The sequence below is a fragment of the Cupressus sempervirens genome, chromosome 9, assembly GCF_028749045.1.
Source record: "Cupressus sempervirens isolate cs-2001-9-10 chromosome 9, ASM2874904v1, whole genome shotgun sequence".
Taxonomy (NCBI): Eukaryota; Viridiplantae; Streptophyta; class Pinopsida; order Cupressales; family Cupressaceae; genus Cupressus; species Cupressus sempervirens.
Window position 1 is genome coordinate 258,006,560 of NC_143126.1, and position 18,654 is coordinate 258,025,213.

At 36.8% G+C, this 18,654-nt stretch overlaps 1 protein-coding gene across 1 annotated transcript in view; it reads right to left on the bottom strand.

Moving 5' to 3' along the window:
• The window catches only part of CYP71 (cyclophilin71), a 234,559-nt gene that overhangs the window by 102,121 nt on the left and 113,784 nt on the right, over window positions 1–18,654 (bottom strand). Inside the window, exon 6 of the mRNA XM_089799754.1 lies at window positions 5,709–5,784. Coding sequence (XP_089655880.1) covers window positions 5,709–5,784 — 76 coding nt within the window. The remainder of the gene's footprint in view (window positions 1–5,708; window positions 5,785–18,654) is intronic.

Genomic DNA, 18,654 nt, shown 5'->3' on the forward strand with positions numbered 1-18,654 from the left:
AAGGTCGTTTTTGCATTCACAAATCAAAAATGACTGAAAAAATGCATTTTTTGGTCACTTTTTTGGCTAAAACGGCCCAGATTTTTGCATTAAAAAGTCATGTTAACTCAAAAAATGGCATTTCAGCCCATACATTTGGATCAAGAGGGGTTGTTTTTGAGTTCTAATGCGTGCTCTTGTCTTTGGAGACCATGTTTTTGGCCTTCTCATGTCAAATTCAACCACTGAAAGTCCATTACATGCAAGTACGGAAAAAGTCAAAAAGTTGTATGCAAATCCGGATTTGAAGGAGAATTAGTCTTCAAGTCTATAAAACCTGATATTTTGGCTCTTTAAACTCCAAGCAAGTGGACATTTTCAAACTTGCTCATCAATTCATGCTTATCTTGCTATTTCCATGCACATTATTGCTTGATGATTGCCACTTGTTGAAATCAATGCCATGAAAAGTGCATTTTTCCTTTAATAATGATGAAAACTCTCATTTTCACACTTTTGAAATTTTCCCAATTTTCAAATTTGAATGTGTGTTGAAGTGCTTTGCATCTTGACATGTTTGAGTCTTTTGCCAAAGGCATGTGTTTGTTTTGTGTTTGTTTTGTGCTTGTTTTTGTGTTTTTCCTGTTTGCATTTCGGTTTTTCCTCCATTTTGGAAGAAATTGCAAGTTCTTTCCCAAGAACTTGTTGTTGCTTCACTTCATGCGAAAGAATCATCACGTTCCATTGCCATCCTCCATGTCACAACACTTCGCATCTCATCCGACAAATGCGATTACATGTTTTTCATCTCATTCATCATCCGCAAATGCATGTAATCCCATTTTTCGCTTTCATTTTCACTCATCTCACTTTTCACATCCACTTGCATGGCACGATTACACACAAAGCCTTACATGTAATTGCATCTCAAAGGTCCAATTTTGACTAAAAGTCACTTTTTGAAAAGTCAAAAAGATGTCATTTTCATCTTCCATGTACTTTGACTTCCCCTTTTCATCAAAGATGACTATAAAGCTCATTCTCCCTCTTAATTTTCCATTTCCATCTTTCCATATGCACTTACACCTCTATAATCAAATACATGTTATTCCACTTCCCCTGCCATTACGCATTTCATCTCATTTGTCATCTGTACTTGCATATAAGCTCATCCTCCATCCACATTCACATGTCATCTCACTTTTCATTTCTCATTACCTGTTGCATTTACATGTAATCCATTTTCCATGCAATGACATCTTGAAAGCCCAAGTCACCTTTGAAAATCAGCAATCTCCATTTGCATGCATTCCCATGTGCCAAGCACTTTACTTTTTAAAAAAAAGAGTTAAAAATGTTGATGGAAAGTTGTTCGGAATTTACATCTGGATAGCATTGAGAAGGTTTTCAAAGTGTCAGAGAATTCAAAATGTGTCAATCTACAAAGGAGAATTCACAACTTGAGTGAAAAAAGCTTGATCACATCCTATTTTCAAATAACAACCAACAATTCAGCAAAGAGGGTCAAGCTATCAAAAGACGCAACACCATGGTTATCAAGGTGAATGTAGCAGTACAATATACAAGAACTCCTAATCCTGTGATCATCTAGGATAGCATCGTCAAGTATAAGGCCTTTCCAGGACAACCCCTAGGATTGTTTTAATTCTCTTCTGTCTTTCTTCGCATTGCATAATAAAATGTAATTACATGTAATGCAAGTTGCATGTACATGAAAAGATGTCATGCGAGTTGCACGTGCAGTTACATGTAACACTATATTTTCTCTTTTAGTTAGACTAGGTCAAAGTTGGTTGAGTTGCTCCCACTTTTTCCACCACCCTTTTCTCAACTCTTGTGCCTATATAAAGGAGTGTCCCCTCATTGTAAAAATCATCTTTTGTTGCATGCAAGAAAGCTCTGCCAAATTTGTACAAGCATAACTTTGATTGTGTAGTACAAAGTTGGGAGAAAAGTGAATAAAAGAAGCAATTGGATTCGAAGCTTTGACTGGAAGCAATTGTGATAGAGCAAATTAGAAGCTTTGACTGTAATTTGTGCCTATTGTCTTGATTCATGTTATTATTGTGTATTAAATAAAAGAGCATAGTGATTTAATAAGCAATCAGAGCCGACACTTTGACTGGGAGCGGTTGTGGAAATATATAGCTAGAAGCTTTATCTGTAGCTTATACTTCCTTCTTAATTTGCAAAATAGTTAAGTTATTCTTACTTTTAGGAGTCTTTGTGCCTTAATTGTAAAGCTTTTTCATATAGAAGTATGACCGGACTTAGAGCCAAACCGCTACATGTTCAGCTAGCCTTTGAGTTAGTGAAGGTTTATCGGTATCACTATTCCCAGCTCTTGATAGAAGTGTAGTTAGAGATTCACCCTGCCCATTACTCGCTCCACGAGTAAGTGGATTCTTTCTTGAAAGATAAGAAGAAAGGATATTGGTAACACCTATTTTATAAAATCTCTCGACTTCTTTCTTACCTTGAGTTGATTCAAGGAACGGTGAGAAGGGGGAGCCTTCCCTTTAAGGTAGGAGAGACTCTGTCTCACACACTGTGGCTGGTCATCCTATTTTGTGACTAGATTTTTATCCAAAACTGTCGATTGCAAAATATCCACCCAACACAATGCTTCTAGATTGGGGTGCAAAGAGGGTCCAAAAGATAATGTTTACCCCATCTCACATGTCATCCATGGCACACTTGGTACCGCCACTGGAATTACCATAGACCAAATTGGTAAATCTCAAAATACACAAGGGAAGGGCCCATACTATTTGTATCCCCACTTTACAGGAAACTGAGAGAGCCAAACCCATTGCACTCGTAATCACTCCAACACCTCTAATTGGACTAGTTAATGTAGCCACCATAGTCACCAACAACAACGATGCCAACCCCTATGTTGACAAAAATTAATCAAGTGGGAGAAGATATGGATGCCAAGGTTGACAGCCTCATGGAAAAATTTCAAATGGAGGTACAGGATATACCAAATCCCTCACACATATTGATCATGGACACCAAGATATACCACATCACTCACACATGTTGATGAGGTACAAGATTACCACATCCCTCACACAGAGGGCACACAAGGATGATGAGTATTGTTGCCAGGATGGAGGAGACTATTAGTGTCACATTCTTACAATTGCAGCATGTTACATGGAGGACTTGCAAGGCATAGAAGGAGCGTACTCTTACTCTGGAGAGAGAGAAAGGAGGGGAGGAGCTTCCCTGTAGGCAAATGTGCAGGATCTAAAAAATGAGCTCCAACAAGAGAAGTTAATACAGGTGGGAAAAGAGCAGAAGTTGGCAACTGCCTAGAAGAATTTCATGATTGCCTTGAGATTGCTAAAGGTGGTACATGAGAAACAAGTAATTGCAGACAGAGACATGAGGATACTCTGTCAACAACTCCCACGTGGGACCACCTCTGCTACTCCAGGGACGTCCTCTCACCCATCCCAATAGACTTGCTGATGGTTTTACCATTTTGTTTTCTATTGTCTGGAAGATGACAAGTTTTGTGGGGGGCGATGATGTAGGCAATAACTATGCCATCAATAATACTTTTGTTAGTTAAGGGAAATGTAATAAAATATTTGTCTCGAAACAACGTCACTTGTCGACAGTTGGCAATCTTAACCAATTACCGAAGCACTATTTGTATGAAGGTAGGGACAATTAATGGGGTGGTTAATGTTGGAGATTATAATGCTATGAAAGATATATCTCTCTGTCATTTGCATTATGTGATTGAAGCTATTTCTGGTTATTCATGTTGTGGCATATATAATTTACATCTATGCTCTACTTTGAATGATTAATCCATTCAAGTTAGGCATCCAACACCACATTGAGAAATACTGCTAGGGTCTACTATCTCATGAGCAATTCAGTTGCAATGTTTAAGGGCACCAACCCTAAGGAGTCACCAACCCAATATTTTAAGAGAACCAACTCTTTCTGAACATAGCAAGCACTCATCCTTGAGGAACCAAACTTAAAAAGATTACAAATAAAACAATCTGCTACTGATTTCAAATCAGAAATATTACACTTTACAACAATAGCCATCTGTAAAATACTTGTAGAAACAGGGAACCTTCAGATATGTTCAGTATTACAGTTCTTAACATTTCAGATCTGCAAATAAACTCGTAGAGCCTGAACACTGTTAGCTGTCATAACATTGCAAATAAACTTCTACAAACTGAATATAGACAGCTGTTAGATTTTTTCTTTTCAAATATATATTAAATAGTCTTGCCCAAAATATCCAACACTGTATGATTTGTCTTCTTTCTGTTTGATACTCCAATATTTCTCAACAAATGATATATTACTGTTATATTGGTCCTCTTGCCAACACCACTTCCTTCACACATTATATTCACACAATCTCACCTTAACAATATGTATCATTGCTATTCCATTACTCAGCCTTTGCATTGTAAAATCCACTTACACCCACACCCTTCATCAAATTTTCACACTTCTTAAGTACTATCTCCTATCAGGTGAGCACTAAAGAAAAATAATTGTTTATAACTCTTTTAACAGTTATAACTAAAAAGAAACAACAAGACATTTATACTTCAAATCTCAACCTCCACAGAGAGAACATCATCTCTTCTAAATCACTGTTCATGTTACACAAACAAAAATGAAACTGAAAAAATATGATTTCAGATGACAGTTAGTGATACCATAAAAACAGAAAGACAAATAAATATCTCTGTATGATATATTATAGAAGATAACAGTGAACACCGAGGATATCATCTTCAAAATTTACAGAGAACTCCAAGCTGTCTTTGAAACCTGATAAATACCAATGTGTGCAGATATTTCAATGTTTGAAAAATCTGATACTAAGCAGATCAATCTGAAGGAGATCTTCAAAAAACCTATATTGACAATATCAGAGCCAAAAGACTTATACAATTGCAAAACTGAGAATCACAACATATACCAAGATCATTTTGAATAGAATTGAAGTGCTCCTTGAAAAATGAGACTGCAAGGAAACCCAATAAGAAGAATCCACGGGCATTAAACAATGTTCTACTTCAATATGATTTCAAAGTAATAGGAGTCCGATCGATCCTCTGAACTCGGGCATTATTCATTATTACATAGCTCTGCCATTTCATTTGCCCGCGTGTTATCTCCATGAAGAATAATCATAAAATGGTTTCCTGGCCATACATGAGCTGTGTCCAAACAAGACTCAACAAATATCTGTGTTTTCTCAAAAGATCCCAATAATCCTCCACTTTATTTTATCAATTGATATAATGCAAGTTTGATAGTCTTCTTCTGTTTGACCTCTGAGTCTGTTTGATTTGTGATATGACATTTTTGATACCTTCATATGTTGTTTTGACATCAATGACTAACCTGGTTGGCCAACAAGAACATCTCCTCCCCAAATGTAAAGTACTTTTTAAAATCTCTACAAAACGGTTTTACCCAGACCATTTACATAGAAGCAAGATAATCTTGAATGTAATGTATTTCAGATATTTGATTCTGTTCTAATTTCATTCTTTACAGGCATGGCTTATAGGACAAGGTTTTGAAGTCGTAAGATAAATGTATTAATATCATAACAAAAAGCCAGAAGTAAATAGAAGGTAATATTCAAACAAGAAATCTGAAAAAGCGTGATAGGAAGAATTAAGCACTGCCGACATTGAACAAACCTCCAGTGCAGATACAGCTGTCTTAGCTTTTGCCAAATCATAGAGGTTCGTATCTGTCTTGAACTTGAAATCAAGTCTGTTAAAAAACATTATGACAATAGGTGACAGTCAGCATATAATTACTTCACAATCTATGGGCTCTACAGGCATGTCAAGAAAAAGTTCATTAAAGTAAACCAATAACTTTTGACTGCTAAATAATTTACCATAAGCTATTAAAATTAGTTTTTGGCATATAACATCAGCTTGCTGAATTGATATAACACTATAAAATATTTTACATACATGTGATAAAGCCATCACCAGTTCTTAAAAACAAACTACAAGCAGACAGCTCCATAAGCTCCCAGGTACTACATGCTATTGATATCTTTACCATAAAAAAAGTTGAATTAGCAGTCAAAAGTAAATGCAATGAGGCACGGCAGGTACTAAAAGAGGAAAGGAAATAAACACCAAACTATTTTTGTGTGCATTACTACAAATGTTTTAGAAACAAACAGAATCTCTGTTCGAAGATACAGACCAGAATCCAACATAAGAAATGGCTGGAATGAAAAAATAAAAGAGAGCTTAAGTTGCTGATTCAGATTCAGGTTAAGATACAAGTACAGCGTTCTGGTATGCAGGTACAGCAAGAAAAATCTTCGGTGCAGTTTAAGGTTCATCGGTCAGTGTGTGTGTGTGTGTGTGCACGCGCGTGCATGTGCGTGTGCGTGTGCATGTTCAAACATCAAAGTTATTATATATAAAACAAAGAGTGATATTCATAAATCCATAATTTCCAAAGAAATTATAAATAAAATACCTCATATATCATATTTATAATTTTCAAAAAATGAGAAAAATCAAGTGTCAAACTGTAATTACACAATGAATGTACAAATTACAATTGACATTTAATATTCATATTTGCTTCATCAAAAAAATTCATACACAACTTGGGTACTTCATATTTTGCTTCTAAATATTTAAAGGCTTAACACAGCGATTCGCCACTGATGTTGAAGACTCTTCCTTTCTGAGTCCCAAGCTTTAGCTAGGATTTTTTCCTTTCGAAGTTGCAAAAAGGTTCCTCAAAAGGAAACCTCCATAGTTGTTGGCACCTCTATGAGAAGCGACTATTCCTGTCCCATGGAAATGATAGAGTTGCCCGTCCATGTAGTAGCCATGTCCTCCTCTGAATATCCACCCTGTTCTACTAGTCCCCAATCTGTGTGACAGTCAGTCTGCATAAAGGCGGCCAACGCCTCCGCTGCCGTGATGACAATTTCTAAATTCTAAGCCCTGGTGCACGATCTTCCTAGTAGAATGCTCCATGGCATGAAGCTCAATGAGGAACAGTTCAGCTTTAGCTGCAAAAGAGGCTGTGTCTGGTGGTTCCTCATGCTCGCTTTGTATCTCTACCGAATCCTCAAAACTATCTCTAAGGGTGAAGACACCATGCCTTCTTCCTCGAGCAACCTATCTGCCTCCTCCAGGACGGTATTTTCCTTCGCCACATCCGTACCAACCATGCTTCCCTGAGTGTGAATTTTCCCGATTTTCTCCTCTCCTACTGGTTGTACCACAAGAGCAATCAGATGGACTTTTCCTAGGCCAAGAGGTGTCTATAACCTTACTTTATGGGCACACTTTGTTTGGCACCTCAATCTATGACTTTAGTATGAGAGTGTTGTTTCGGAAAGATAAGTGGCGCCACCTTTGGAACTGATATTCTGGAAGCCCCCCATGTCGAAATTTGTTGTCTGCCACCTGTTCCTTCCTTGATTCCTGCTTGATTTGGATTGGAATTATCTGTTGCCTCAATTCTATCTGAATCACTAGGCAGGTTTTGGTAAAGCTCAAGAGGTTCTGATACTCTTGTTGGAAGTGGCCCCTCTGTAGGTGGTAAAAACGTAACTGCAAGTGGAGTCCCCTGGAGATGACTCAAGCAAATCTCTACCTCCTGTGAGTCGGAGGAGGATGAAACCATATCGCTGCCTTTTTCTTCTAAGCTTTCGTCATCTTCTTCCTCTTCTGCTTCTTTGATCACTACTGTTTGTTTCGGTTTCTTTTTCTTGGGTCCACCTCCATTGTGAGATTTTACATCCATGGTATCCAAATGGAACCAAAATGTCATAGCCGGTTTGTAAGGTTCTACTCTACTAGCCGGTACCAATGTCCCCCAGTGCTCACTGCTCACCTGAGTGCGTACTGCTTCTAAGAACAAGGCCACCGTATGATGAGGCATGTAAAAGGCTTTGTGTTTCAACTCCATAAATTCTCGAAGTCTATCAGAAAGAATTTTCTTCAGACCCCTACTATTCTTCAAGATTCCTTCCCATTCCAAACTTGTAAGATTATTCTAGCACATTAATTTCAACCATTTCTTCTTATCTTCTACTGTCATAGAAGGCTTTTTCCACTTCTTGCCCTCTGTTGGGAATTCTAAAAACCCTACTTATTTCTTCTACTGAATAAGAAACTGTCACCTGTTGCTGAAAATGTTGTACTACCGATTTATGACCTGTTGTTTATATTAATACTGTTTTATAGTAAAATATTGCAGCCGCTCCCGTAATCAGCAAGGAAACCAGCTTACTAGTGATTAAACATATTAAATTTTTTTACTGCCCTCAAAATATGCAGAGATCACCATTAACATTACTCTTTGTTTTCCAAAGAATTGATCTATGTTTTGGTGTACATTTTTGTGTGACCAAAGGAAAAATAAGATGACCATGGAAGATCCACAGCTTTTGAAGGCATTGGATAGAATATAAAGAAAACATAGAAAGTCAAGTTTTAAAAATGGGGATTTTAATAAAAATTGATCACAAAATCTATGAAAGAAGTGGGAACCAGATTAGACCGATCAGTTTAGTTTCCTTTTTAAATATTTTTAGAGTTCTCCTTTCTTTATTTCATTTTCTGTAACAGTGCTTCTAGAGACAGTCAAGCATGCCCTGAGATCAGCTACAATCCAGCCCTACCATCCCAGATAGGGTACATTGAGCAACAAAGCTTAACCCTAGACACCTCATCACAGCTAATGATCTCAGTCCCACTCCCACTCCCCCTCTCTCCCATTCAGCATGGTGACACGAATAATTTTAAAAGGGCCCAATAACATAGGAATAAAGGAAAAGAAAGATGAACATATTGCTGATAATGTACAAATATTCACTCTAATTATAAGCATGAGATTTTCATCGTGGTGAGGAGATGACTTGTAGCTAGCTGGCAGAACCAATACTATTCTTACTCATTCATTTACTATATGTTAGGGAAACAAAGAAGTGCTATACTAATTTTTCATGCAAATAAATGTAGATTGTGTTGGTTATCAAAATCGATGGTTAGAAACCTACGAGCCTTGCCTGCTCGATGTTGGGTATCTAACTGATTTTGGCCAACGTGATAGGATTGAATCCTCTGCGCTTTAGGTTCCGCTGGACCAAGGCCTGTTTACCCAAATCCCAAAACTCGGATGCAAAATGTATTATAGCGGATTGCAAAACAAATTCCTTCAACTAGCAAACGTTAAGGAAAACTTCTAGATATAACTTCAAACATGGATTGTTTATTAGGATTGCATTATGCTTAAAAAAAAATGTTAAAATGATTGCTTAATAAAGGAGTTTTAAAGAAAGAAGACGAAAAATTGCCAACATGTGATCTTATAACCAGTGTCTAATTCCAATTGGGTGATAGAGTCAAATATATATATATTTTTACATACCACTTTATAACATTGATAATGTAATCTTTGCTCAAAAATTTACTAATTATGACGCCACAAGTTATTATATTTTAACGTTTTCAGAATTGTCTATTATGCTTTAACCATTAATGGACACAAAAGATACAAATAACAGGAAATGCTTATTCCTATGCTATTTGTATTTGTCAAATCCGAAAACAATTAACAACTTAGTGTTCTTATCAAATTAGAAAATTATAAACAAAGAAATGATCAACATTACAAAGGACGAACTATATGTATTCCAACTCTAAAACAATTGAAATCCTTACTATTTTTATTTGATAGATAAATTATACTGAAGACCCTCAGCTTCCCGGAGCTCTATTCAGCACAATAAGGTCCACCAAATGTCTGCATCAGTGCTCAAAAGATTACAATCTCTATGCTTGGTTCAGAAATCCAACTTCTCCTTTAAAATAAAATGAATTTCAAACATGTATGCACAATGACGACAGAACTCTATATACTTTTTTCTTTAAGGAAATAAATCTTCTATCTCTCGTCCCTTTCCTGTGCTTTACATCACATATTTATAAAAGATGAATAGGCACTTATAAAGAGTCACCTCCCTTCATATTATCTAATCGGGCTATAACTAAACAGTTTATGAAATTAACATATGCCCGTAACATATTATCGCCAATATTCATAAAAACTCCAACCGCTGATTAAAATTTATCGAACGCTTGTTTGCTATCACAGACATGCGATGGAACTGAAAGACATTATTACATAAATAATCTTTAGTACTGGATTTTCTTTCGGGTGTGATTTATGTTTTCAGGTTCATAGCAAATCCACGCAGGCGTTTCAAGCAATTTCTCCAGTCATCCTGCTCTATTCGGAATTCTTCTCTAGTGCTTAGAAAAAACTCCAATCGCTTCTTCCATGGTTTGACATTAAGCAAGACATCTTCAAATCCTGTGGATCCTAACCGCAGCATCTTCTACATGTAAGTTCATCAGGCTCTGTACTTGCGAGGGCTCCTCCCTCCAACGTGTAATTCCGGACCATTGCTTTTGTCGAGTCTTCCTCACAGACTGTCTATGTGATGGAATCCCGTCCATTCTAATAAACATCCAGCGTTTGCTTGAAACCTTCCTCCATCTCACGTCTGTGCTCAGAACCTGCAACAAAACATATATACATTACAAAAAATATATATATATTTTACAAAGATTTGTAAATGCTGCTATTCGTGGATGAGAGGTAATTTCTGACAGCTGCTGGAGATAACATAATTATTCCCTGTCATTATCCTTCATTCAGCTCCATACTCGAGGGTCTCCATTTAAATCAGCTTCAAATATATCAGCATCTTGAATATACTCATAATAGGGAACTGTACAGGCATTCGGAGGGCATGTATCACTGCTCATAGAGTTTCCTCCAATATCTTCAGCTTTGCTCCAAGTACCACAGAATCTAGCTATTAAAGTATCTGGGCTGCTAACAGGGTTAACCCACAACCACAGGGTGATAATTGGACTTGCTATAATTGTAGAAGCATTCATATGCAAGAACCCATCAGCACTCATACTGTTATAGTAGAGAACTCCTCTCCAGTTTGAGTTATATTGATCACCATGCTTCCAGCTATTTAGCTTGCCGAAAGGGTCTCCAAAACTCTCTCTAATTTTCTCAAGGGCTTAAACTTTTAGGTGCTCGATATGAGAAACAGTAGGCATCATCTCTGTCATTTTTAGGTACATCTTAAACCTAGTGCAAGTCTGCTCATACCAGGTAACTGATACCAACTACCAGCAGTTGAAAAATTTACCTTCACAACCAAATCTTAAAGATATACACTGGAATATAAATCTGGCATCTGTTCAAAATTTAATAACCTTTAACTAGAATAAATTGTCTGTTTCGTGTTAAAAGTATTTTAGACAGTAAATATTTGCTCACACATACACCACTCCTGCATATATTCCAAATGTCTTCAATATATACACTTGATGTTTCAAAGGATGTGGTATAACAATACTCATCTGCTTCAAATTGCATATTTGCTAGTTGCCTGTGATGTGAGACCATACTTTGCTGATGTTTGAAACCTCTATGATTAATACATATGATCCAAGTATTCTGAAAACAAGCTCTTGTGTATTTCCTCCGTGATAAAACACTGATGTAGTTGTATAGTCTTAAAGGAAATGTACATATGAACCGACTTTCTTTTCCACATTAAAAGAAATGAGTAAGATCTGGAAATTCTGTCTTTTCCATAGTGCTGAGAACTAAAATTTTGTAAAAATTTGGGATCCATCAGATTGTAAGGATTGAATAGTATCCTAATGCTTTAAAGGAGATGTGAAATGAACCCAAAAATAGATTTTTAGAAATCAAGTGACCCATCAACTACAATGGATATTCCATGCAATAGTCGTCAACAAATGCTATTCAAAGTAAATCAAAAGCTATGATACTTGATCAAAACTTAGAATTTTATCTTTGGGCAGAAGCCTCATGTATTGTTGTTTGTATTCAAAACAAAAGTCCTCACTCCCACCTTAGAGATAAAACTCCTGAAGAAGTCTTTTCTAAGGTTAAACCAAATATAAGTCATCTTAGGATATTTGGGTGCCCTATATACATACATATCTCTCTACTTGTTATATATCTCGCATCAAGTGAAAGGCATTGTACACAAACATTTTATGATCAATAAAAGTGATATTTTTTATTGTGTGGTCAGATTTTACCCTTCAATTTGGAAGGGTTTTCCTAGGGTAATTTTGTGTGTCTCTTGTATCTATTTTGGTATTCTTAAATGTTGTTTATCATTTATTTCATAGCATTTATCTAGCATGGTAGTAGAGTCAAGTTAGATAATACCAAATAAGGGATTCCTTTTTGTTTTGAAATTCCAATGGCTGCAAGTTGAATTAAATGTCTACGAAAAAGATAAGTCAGCATGTGTCAAATTCTCATTCTCAGATTATATATGTTTATGGTAAAGACTCTACTATTATATTCACCTATAATTTCTACAAAATGTCATGATTCATTCTATCTAGTATCCACGCTTAGTTAGATATGAACAATATTTGTGGTAAACTATAATTTGATATATCACATTCGTGTAACTGTAGGTGGTATTCATTAAAGGTGATGAAACATTTCATCTCAATCTAATGGCTCATTATCAGTTATGGATGCCAATTCATGTACCACGGTGATTATGGATGTGTCATGGTGATTACGGGTTGGTTCATGTTACATCAATCTCCAAAAACAGTTCTCTTCACCGTCGATCTCCACATGGAATTTGTAGCGTCAATCATCGCCATACAATAATGGTTATCTAATAAGAGTCATTTTGGGTGCATCTTGGGTCGTGTATTGCTCGATGTTTCTTAGCATGTTTGTCTTGACAAAGATGTAGCCCCAGTCGGAGACAAATTCTATCAATGTTATGACGATAAGCTTAAACGAACTCGAGAGAAGGAATAGTAACACAAGATGGTCATTTTGAAGCCTGAGAAAGCAAGTTGTTACCATGGAACTTGGACGCCCATCGTAGTACATAATAAATTAATGTTGTATTAAGCTTAAATTAAGCTTTATGGAGCAAGTAGTTAGGAAGCACGAGGGTGTGTCCGTTAGTTTTCCTAACCAACCAACCATTATATAAAAACTTGAAATTATGAATGTACTCATATTTTTGGTAATCAATAAAAGAAATAACATTTCCTCACTATTTGGTATTCTAGTACGACTAATTAATGTTCTGTTAGTATTATTGAATCTATGTTGTATTATTCTGTGTATCTTGTGTGAATAACCATTCTACATTTTGGTGTTGTTGCCGCGCAACGAACCTAGGTCACCCGCATGACGGGCGGGAATACTCCACCAAGTGTACGGATTCATCCAGGTGTACGAACAATTTCAGCCATGATTAGGGGTTGGTTCATACACACCAAAAGAGAAGAGAAAATATCAAGTAGCCATGAGAGAGCCTTGTTCAATCCCTTTTCATCAAGTTAGGATGACACTGTAATGTTCCCTTTTTGGGACATTAAAAATATTGAGGTATTATTTCATATAATGTTAGGATTGACTTTGAGACGTAGACTAAAATTATTTAAAGGTCAATTAATGTTATAAAGAGGGCAAAAGGTCAAGGAGGAATAAGACAAAATGCCAGAGGGAAGTTGAAGAGTCTCAAGGGAATAGAACAAAAGCCAAAAGGGAGTCGAAGAGTCTTAGTTTGTGTATTAAAAGGGAAAGAGGCTCATTCCAGGACATGCTTGATTTATGATTCAGTTCAGTTTTCTCTCTTGTGAGAGTTTTCAGAAAGCTTCAGCTTTCTGCTAGTTTGAGGACGTAGCCCCTCGTGCTAGCAGACAGTGGACACAAACCCATTATCCTAGGAGACATCAATTTAGGTGTTTCATTTGCACTTACAAGTTCTTATTCTAGTATTACAATATGACTGTTAATCTATCTTTAAGATTGGGATTTTGTACTGGTTTTCAATGGTGCTCGCAACACATCTGCATATGTATAATTCTGAATATAGTACGAAGGGAAAAACGAGTAAATATCCGATTAGGATATTTCAGTGGTATCAGAGCTGGTCTTCCTGAAAGCTTGTGAAATTATAACAGAGCCATGTATGTTGTCATCCTGAAGGGTTAGATTTGCAAAACAGATTTTCAGTAGAGGTAGATTTTCAAAAAGGCTTATCAAAGAAAATTTTGTGTTGCATGGAGGCTCTTAAACAATTACAAAATCTTACTAAGTTGAAGTATTAATATATTCCTTGTTTGAGATTTTACGTGACTCTCTAAACATTAAGGGCCTTGAGTCTATGGGAAGCTTAGTTGGAGTTTGGACGACAAGGAGAGAGACCAATCACCCCACAGCAGAAGAGAAGTCACGTACATGGTAGTAACTGAATGACACCTAGGTTTCTTCCATGATGAATTCCACACATGATTATCTCATTCAGAAATAGCAGGTCAGAGTTGATAACAGGTATAATGCATAGAGGTTAGAGGGTCTATAAAGACGTTGAATACCCCTAGCATTAATATGGAAGCAACAATATCGGCGACACTAGACTCAGTTATGAGGAGATCAAACCGTCTTTACTTTCTTTGGCTAGCACGAGATTAATGATGATAGTTGGATGTTGACTCAGATCTCCTCCACAGTGAACATTGCACTTAAGTATCCTCACTCTAGTAGTAACAACAAGGGACAATATTTTGGTGATAGTTAAGGCATGTAATATCCTAACAGTGGGTCACGGCATAGCTATATGAGCATATTCTATTCAAACTGACGGCCACATATATTTGGAAAAACATCGTGTCAGGAAAAGCACGGGTCAAGGCATTCACGCCCAGGCAAGTTTCACCAGTCTGTGCTGACAGAGGAGTGTCTGGCATTGACAGCTTCTGAAGGAGGTTTGGAGGAGCGTGTTGTAGTCGGAGACCAGTAAGGAGCCAGAGACTATACCTGTTGTTGAATACAAGAGACATTGTAATATTTTGTTGAATTCGCACAGGAAGTTGGAGCAACAAAAGAGACTTTTCCACTTTATTAAAGACAATGCCTAGCCGATAGGCTTGAAACTGTCATACAGAAGATGGAGTATTATTTAAAAATAAATTGAGTAGTGATATATCTCCGAGTACTCGGTAATGAGCAGACACTATAACGTGAACACATTAACACGTTTCAGGGGAACAGAGTTGGAGACATACATTGGAACTTTCAAGCCCACACGCATGTAAACAATGATGTCGAGAACAAATATCGTCTAAGTAGTTGAAATTAGTTACAAGGAATATTTGGAGAATTAAGAAGAGTCTTTGAAGTAGAAGACAATTGTTGTATGCAGGGATGAGTCATGTTTGATGGAGTGCCATTACAGGATCTATTCCCTCATATATTATCAATACAAGAGGAAAGTTGGACACATTACTGCTCTGTTGTCATTACCTATTAACACGTTAAATACTAACTTTGGAGTTGCGGAAAAGATTCTTTGCGAAAACTAATTTCGAACCCACCTGTCACGAAGCGTTACTTTACCGGGAATTAGAAAATACGTGGTCATTGATTTAAGATACATCAAGGTTCTAGCAGAGATTCGATCCGAATAAGATAGAAGGTGGAAGTGGTTGGTGTGTACATTTGAGGTTGGCCCAATTCCGGACATTATGATATTCACAATACAAATTACTAGCTCTCGGGGAGACTCGGCTTTAGAAGACTTTATGAAAGATCATAACTTCCCCGTGAATTCAGAGCTAAAAATATTCAGGCAAAGTTTGAAAGGTGTAGATTCCCTTGGAAGAAATTCTCTTATCATTAATAAAATTATGCGACAGATCATTACGTAATTGAAGAAAATTCATGACACAGGTATTGTAGATCATGATATCAAACCTGCCTACTTAATGGTGAAAAAGAAAGGGAAAGTGAAGCTGATAGATTTTAGGCTGCATGATCAATTGAATGTTGGAGGCATACGTTTTGTATTTACAATGACATTTTATATCACAATTGATTCTTAACTTGATGATATTCCTGCTGTGACTGAAATACAAGTGAAGACTATCTCGTCATGATTATGCATGTCTGAATGAAGTATTAGTTGGGTGACTGTTGTACTGCAGGAGAACACCAAATCTGGATCATTTACAGGATCAAGTTACAGCTTTCTTAATTGCTGAGGATTGGGTGCTTGAGGGAAAAACCCAGGTTCGCAGATAATGTTAATTCACCTTTGAATTCATTTAAGTTCTGAGTAAATGACTAAGCTGGACACATTTAGCGTTCAGATGTTACTACTCTACTGCATCATTACCACTGTTCTCTCATCCTAAATCAGACATACAAGACAATTTATTACAGTAAGGCAATTGTTTGTAGAAGCTCCCATGAGTTGAATCTGCTTTGGTTTGGGACTCAACAATCAATCCAATGTGTGGAAGACTCAAAACACATCAGAATAGGGGTGGACATTTTAAGAAATAGTAGTTGTTTGAGTTGCAGCTGAATTTCGCAAACATTTTTAGGCAGCTACCCAAGTTTACCAGGGACAAGAATCAAAACCTTGAAGAAAGGCTCTACAATATAAGAAGAAAACTTGCATGTTTGCCTCAATCAAAACAAGGGTTACTTCGCAAGTTGGAAGCAATAGAGAATTATTTATCCACAATGGAACAACTAGATTCAAAGAATAATCATGTGAACATCCTACTTGCTGTGATTCCTTTGGCTAATCCAGCATTGTTGAGACATCTTGACAGGGAAGTAAGACTCGTAGTTGCGCAATGTATTGTTCAGGTTATGAGGATAACTGCACCCTATGATGCATATAGCAGTGAAGTGATTAAAGAGGTAATCCAGTTGATTGTAGAAAGCTTTCAAATTTGTGCAACATCCATAATCCATCCTTTGGTAAGGCAGTCGGTATTTTAGAAATAGTAGAAAACTTCGTACTTGTGTAATTATGTTGGATCTTAGGTGTGAGGACTTGATTCATGATATGTTCCATCAATTCATGATTGCTAGTAAAGGGGACTTCAAGAGAGATGTTTTATCCTTTATGTAGTCCATTTTGTCCTTGATAATTGAAGAGAGTAATGATGATTCACATAATTTCCTTTCTACTATATTGGCTGAACTGAAACAAACACATGTCACTTCTTGTGATGCTTACAGGTTGGTTGGCAGCATCATCAAACAATGTGAACAGAAATTGAAATCATTCTTACCAAGGGACAAGATTGTAGAAGAAAGGGAAGAAAATTTGTTTCAGCCTACAATGGGGGAAGAAAAGAAAGACAAAACTAAGTCATGTGAGCAGCTTAACGGGGATGAAGCTGAGGGTATTGTGCAGGACCACAAGGCTGAAAAAGATATTAGTATAGATATTTTAAATTAATCTATCTAAAGAAATGCCGATAGATATTCACTACAAAAGGATTAAAATTTACTTTACTACACCCAAAACTATTTATATTTCTTTTATCTTCATTAGCTGGGAATTCAAATGAGTCTCTATGAATTATGACATCACGTTTGTTGGTTGATGACTATAAGATTGATGAATCATCTTTTGGATCAACTAAATGAGTAGCTACACCTGAGGATGATTCTTCTTATGATGATAATACCTGCAACCAACATAATTCTGATTGGTTCGAACATAGTAACTCACTTTTTGAGAGGGATGCTACTTGGATACTTGAGAATCCCTTATTTGAGTTTGAGAAGAGAATAGCTTTTGATGTTGATCAACAATCACTGATTGATACGGATTGCAACCAGGTGGTGATTGATTCATCACATTTGACAGAGGGACATGATGTTGATTTGGCTAACATGACCAAGAAGCATTTAAGGAGAGACGACGGTGCTGATGGGAATTCATTGATTGACTCCTCTGATCATTTATTTAGTGCCTACAGTTACTCTACTATCACAAATGTCGAGCATAATGTGGGTACTTGGTTTGTTACACTTCCTTTCATAAAGGAGGAAGCCATTTTCCAGCTCGCTTCTTTAATACAGTTATAGATTCAACATACCTGTTAACAAGCAGTGTTGTCGCAGTTTGATCTTTTGGACATTCTACTTTTTTTCGTATGGAACGATAGGATATTTCTGACAGTTTGGGAGGTGGACATTTTTTTTGTTTGTGGGACCCCAAGGGATCAGCAACATTGTCAGTATTGTTTCAAGGAGTTGGTTGGCATGATGTTGAGACCACATCTCTATTTGTCCCTAGCAGTGTTTGTGATCTCAGTTGGAGTGAAGTTCTCAGTGGGATTAAACATTTTCTCACTTATGTTAGCAACACATGGCCGGTTGAGATGATAGCTTATGCGCATATAGTAATGCAGGATCTTGGTATTAGCCCATTGATACATTTCTACTTCATCACAGCAGCTAGTCAGGACAACAAGGTTTGGGATCCAGGTGTTGATAGCATATATCTATGGCTTATTGAGGATTTGGTTACAACTCTACTCAGCTTGAGATTGGATGCAGTGATGATGAGAGTTGTATAGTTTATAGGCGCAGCATTTTTTTTTATAAAGTTATATGGGATCCAAGGATCCAGTCAACGGAGGGATTTGATGCAGGAGCATCCAGAGGTATAAGGGCAATCCTGTGTCACCCAAAAAAATATACTTAGACTTAGTTTCTGTTTCATGTGTTTTC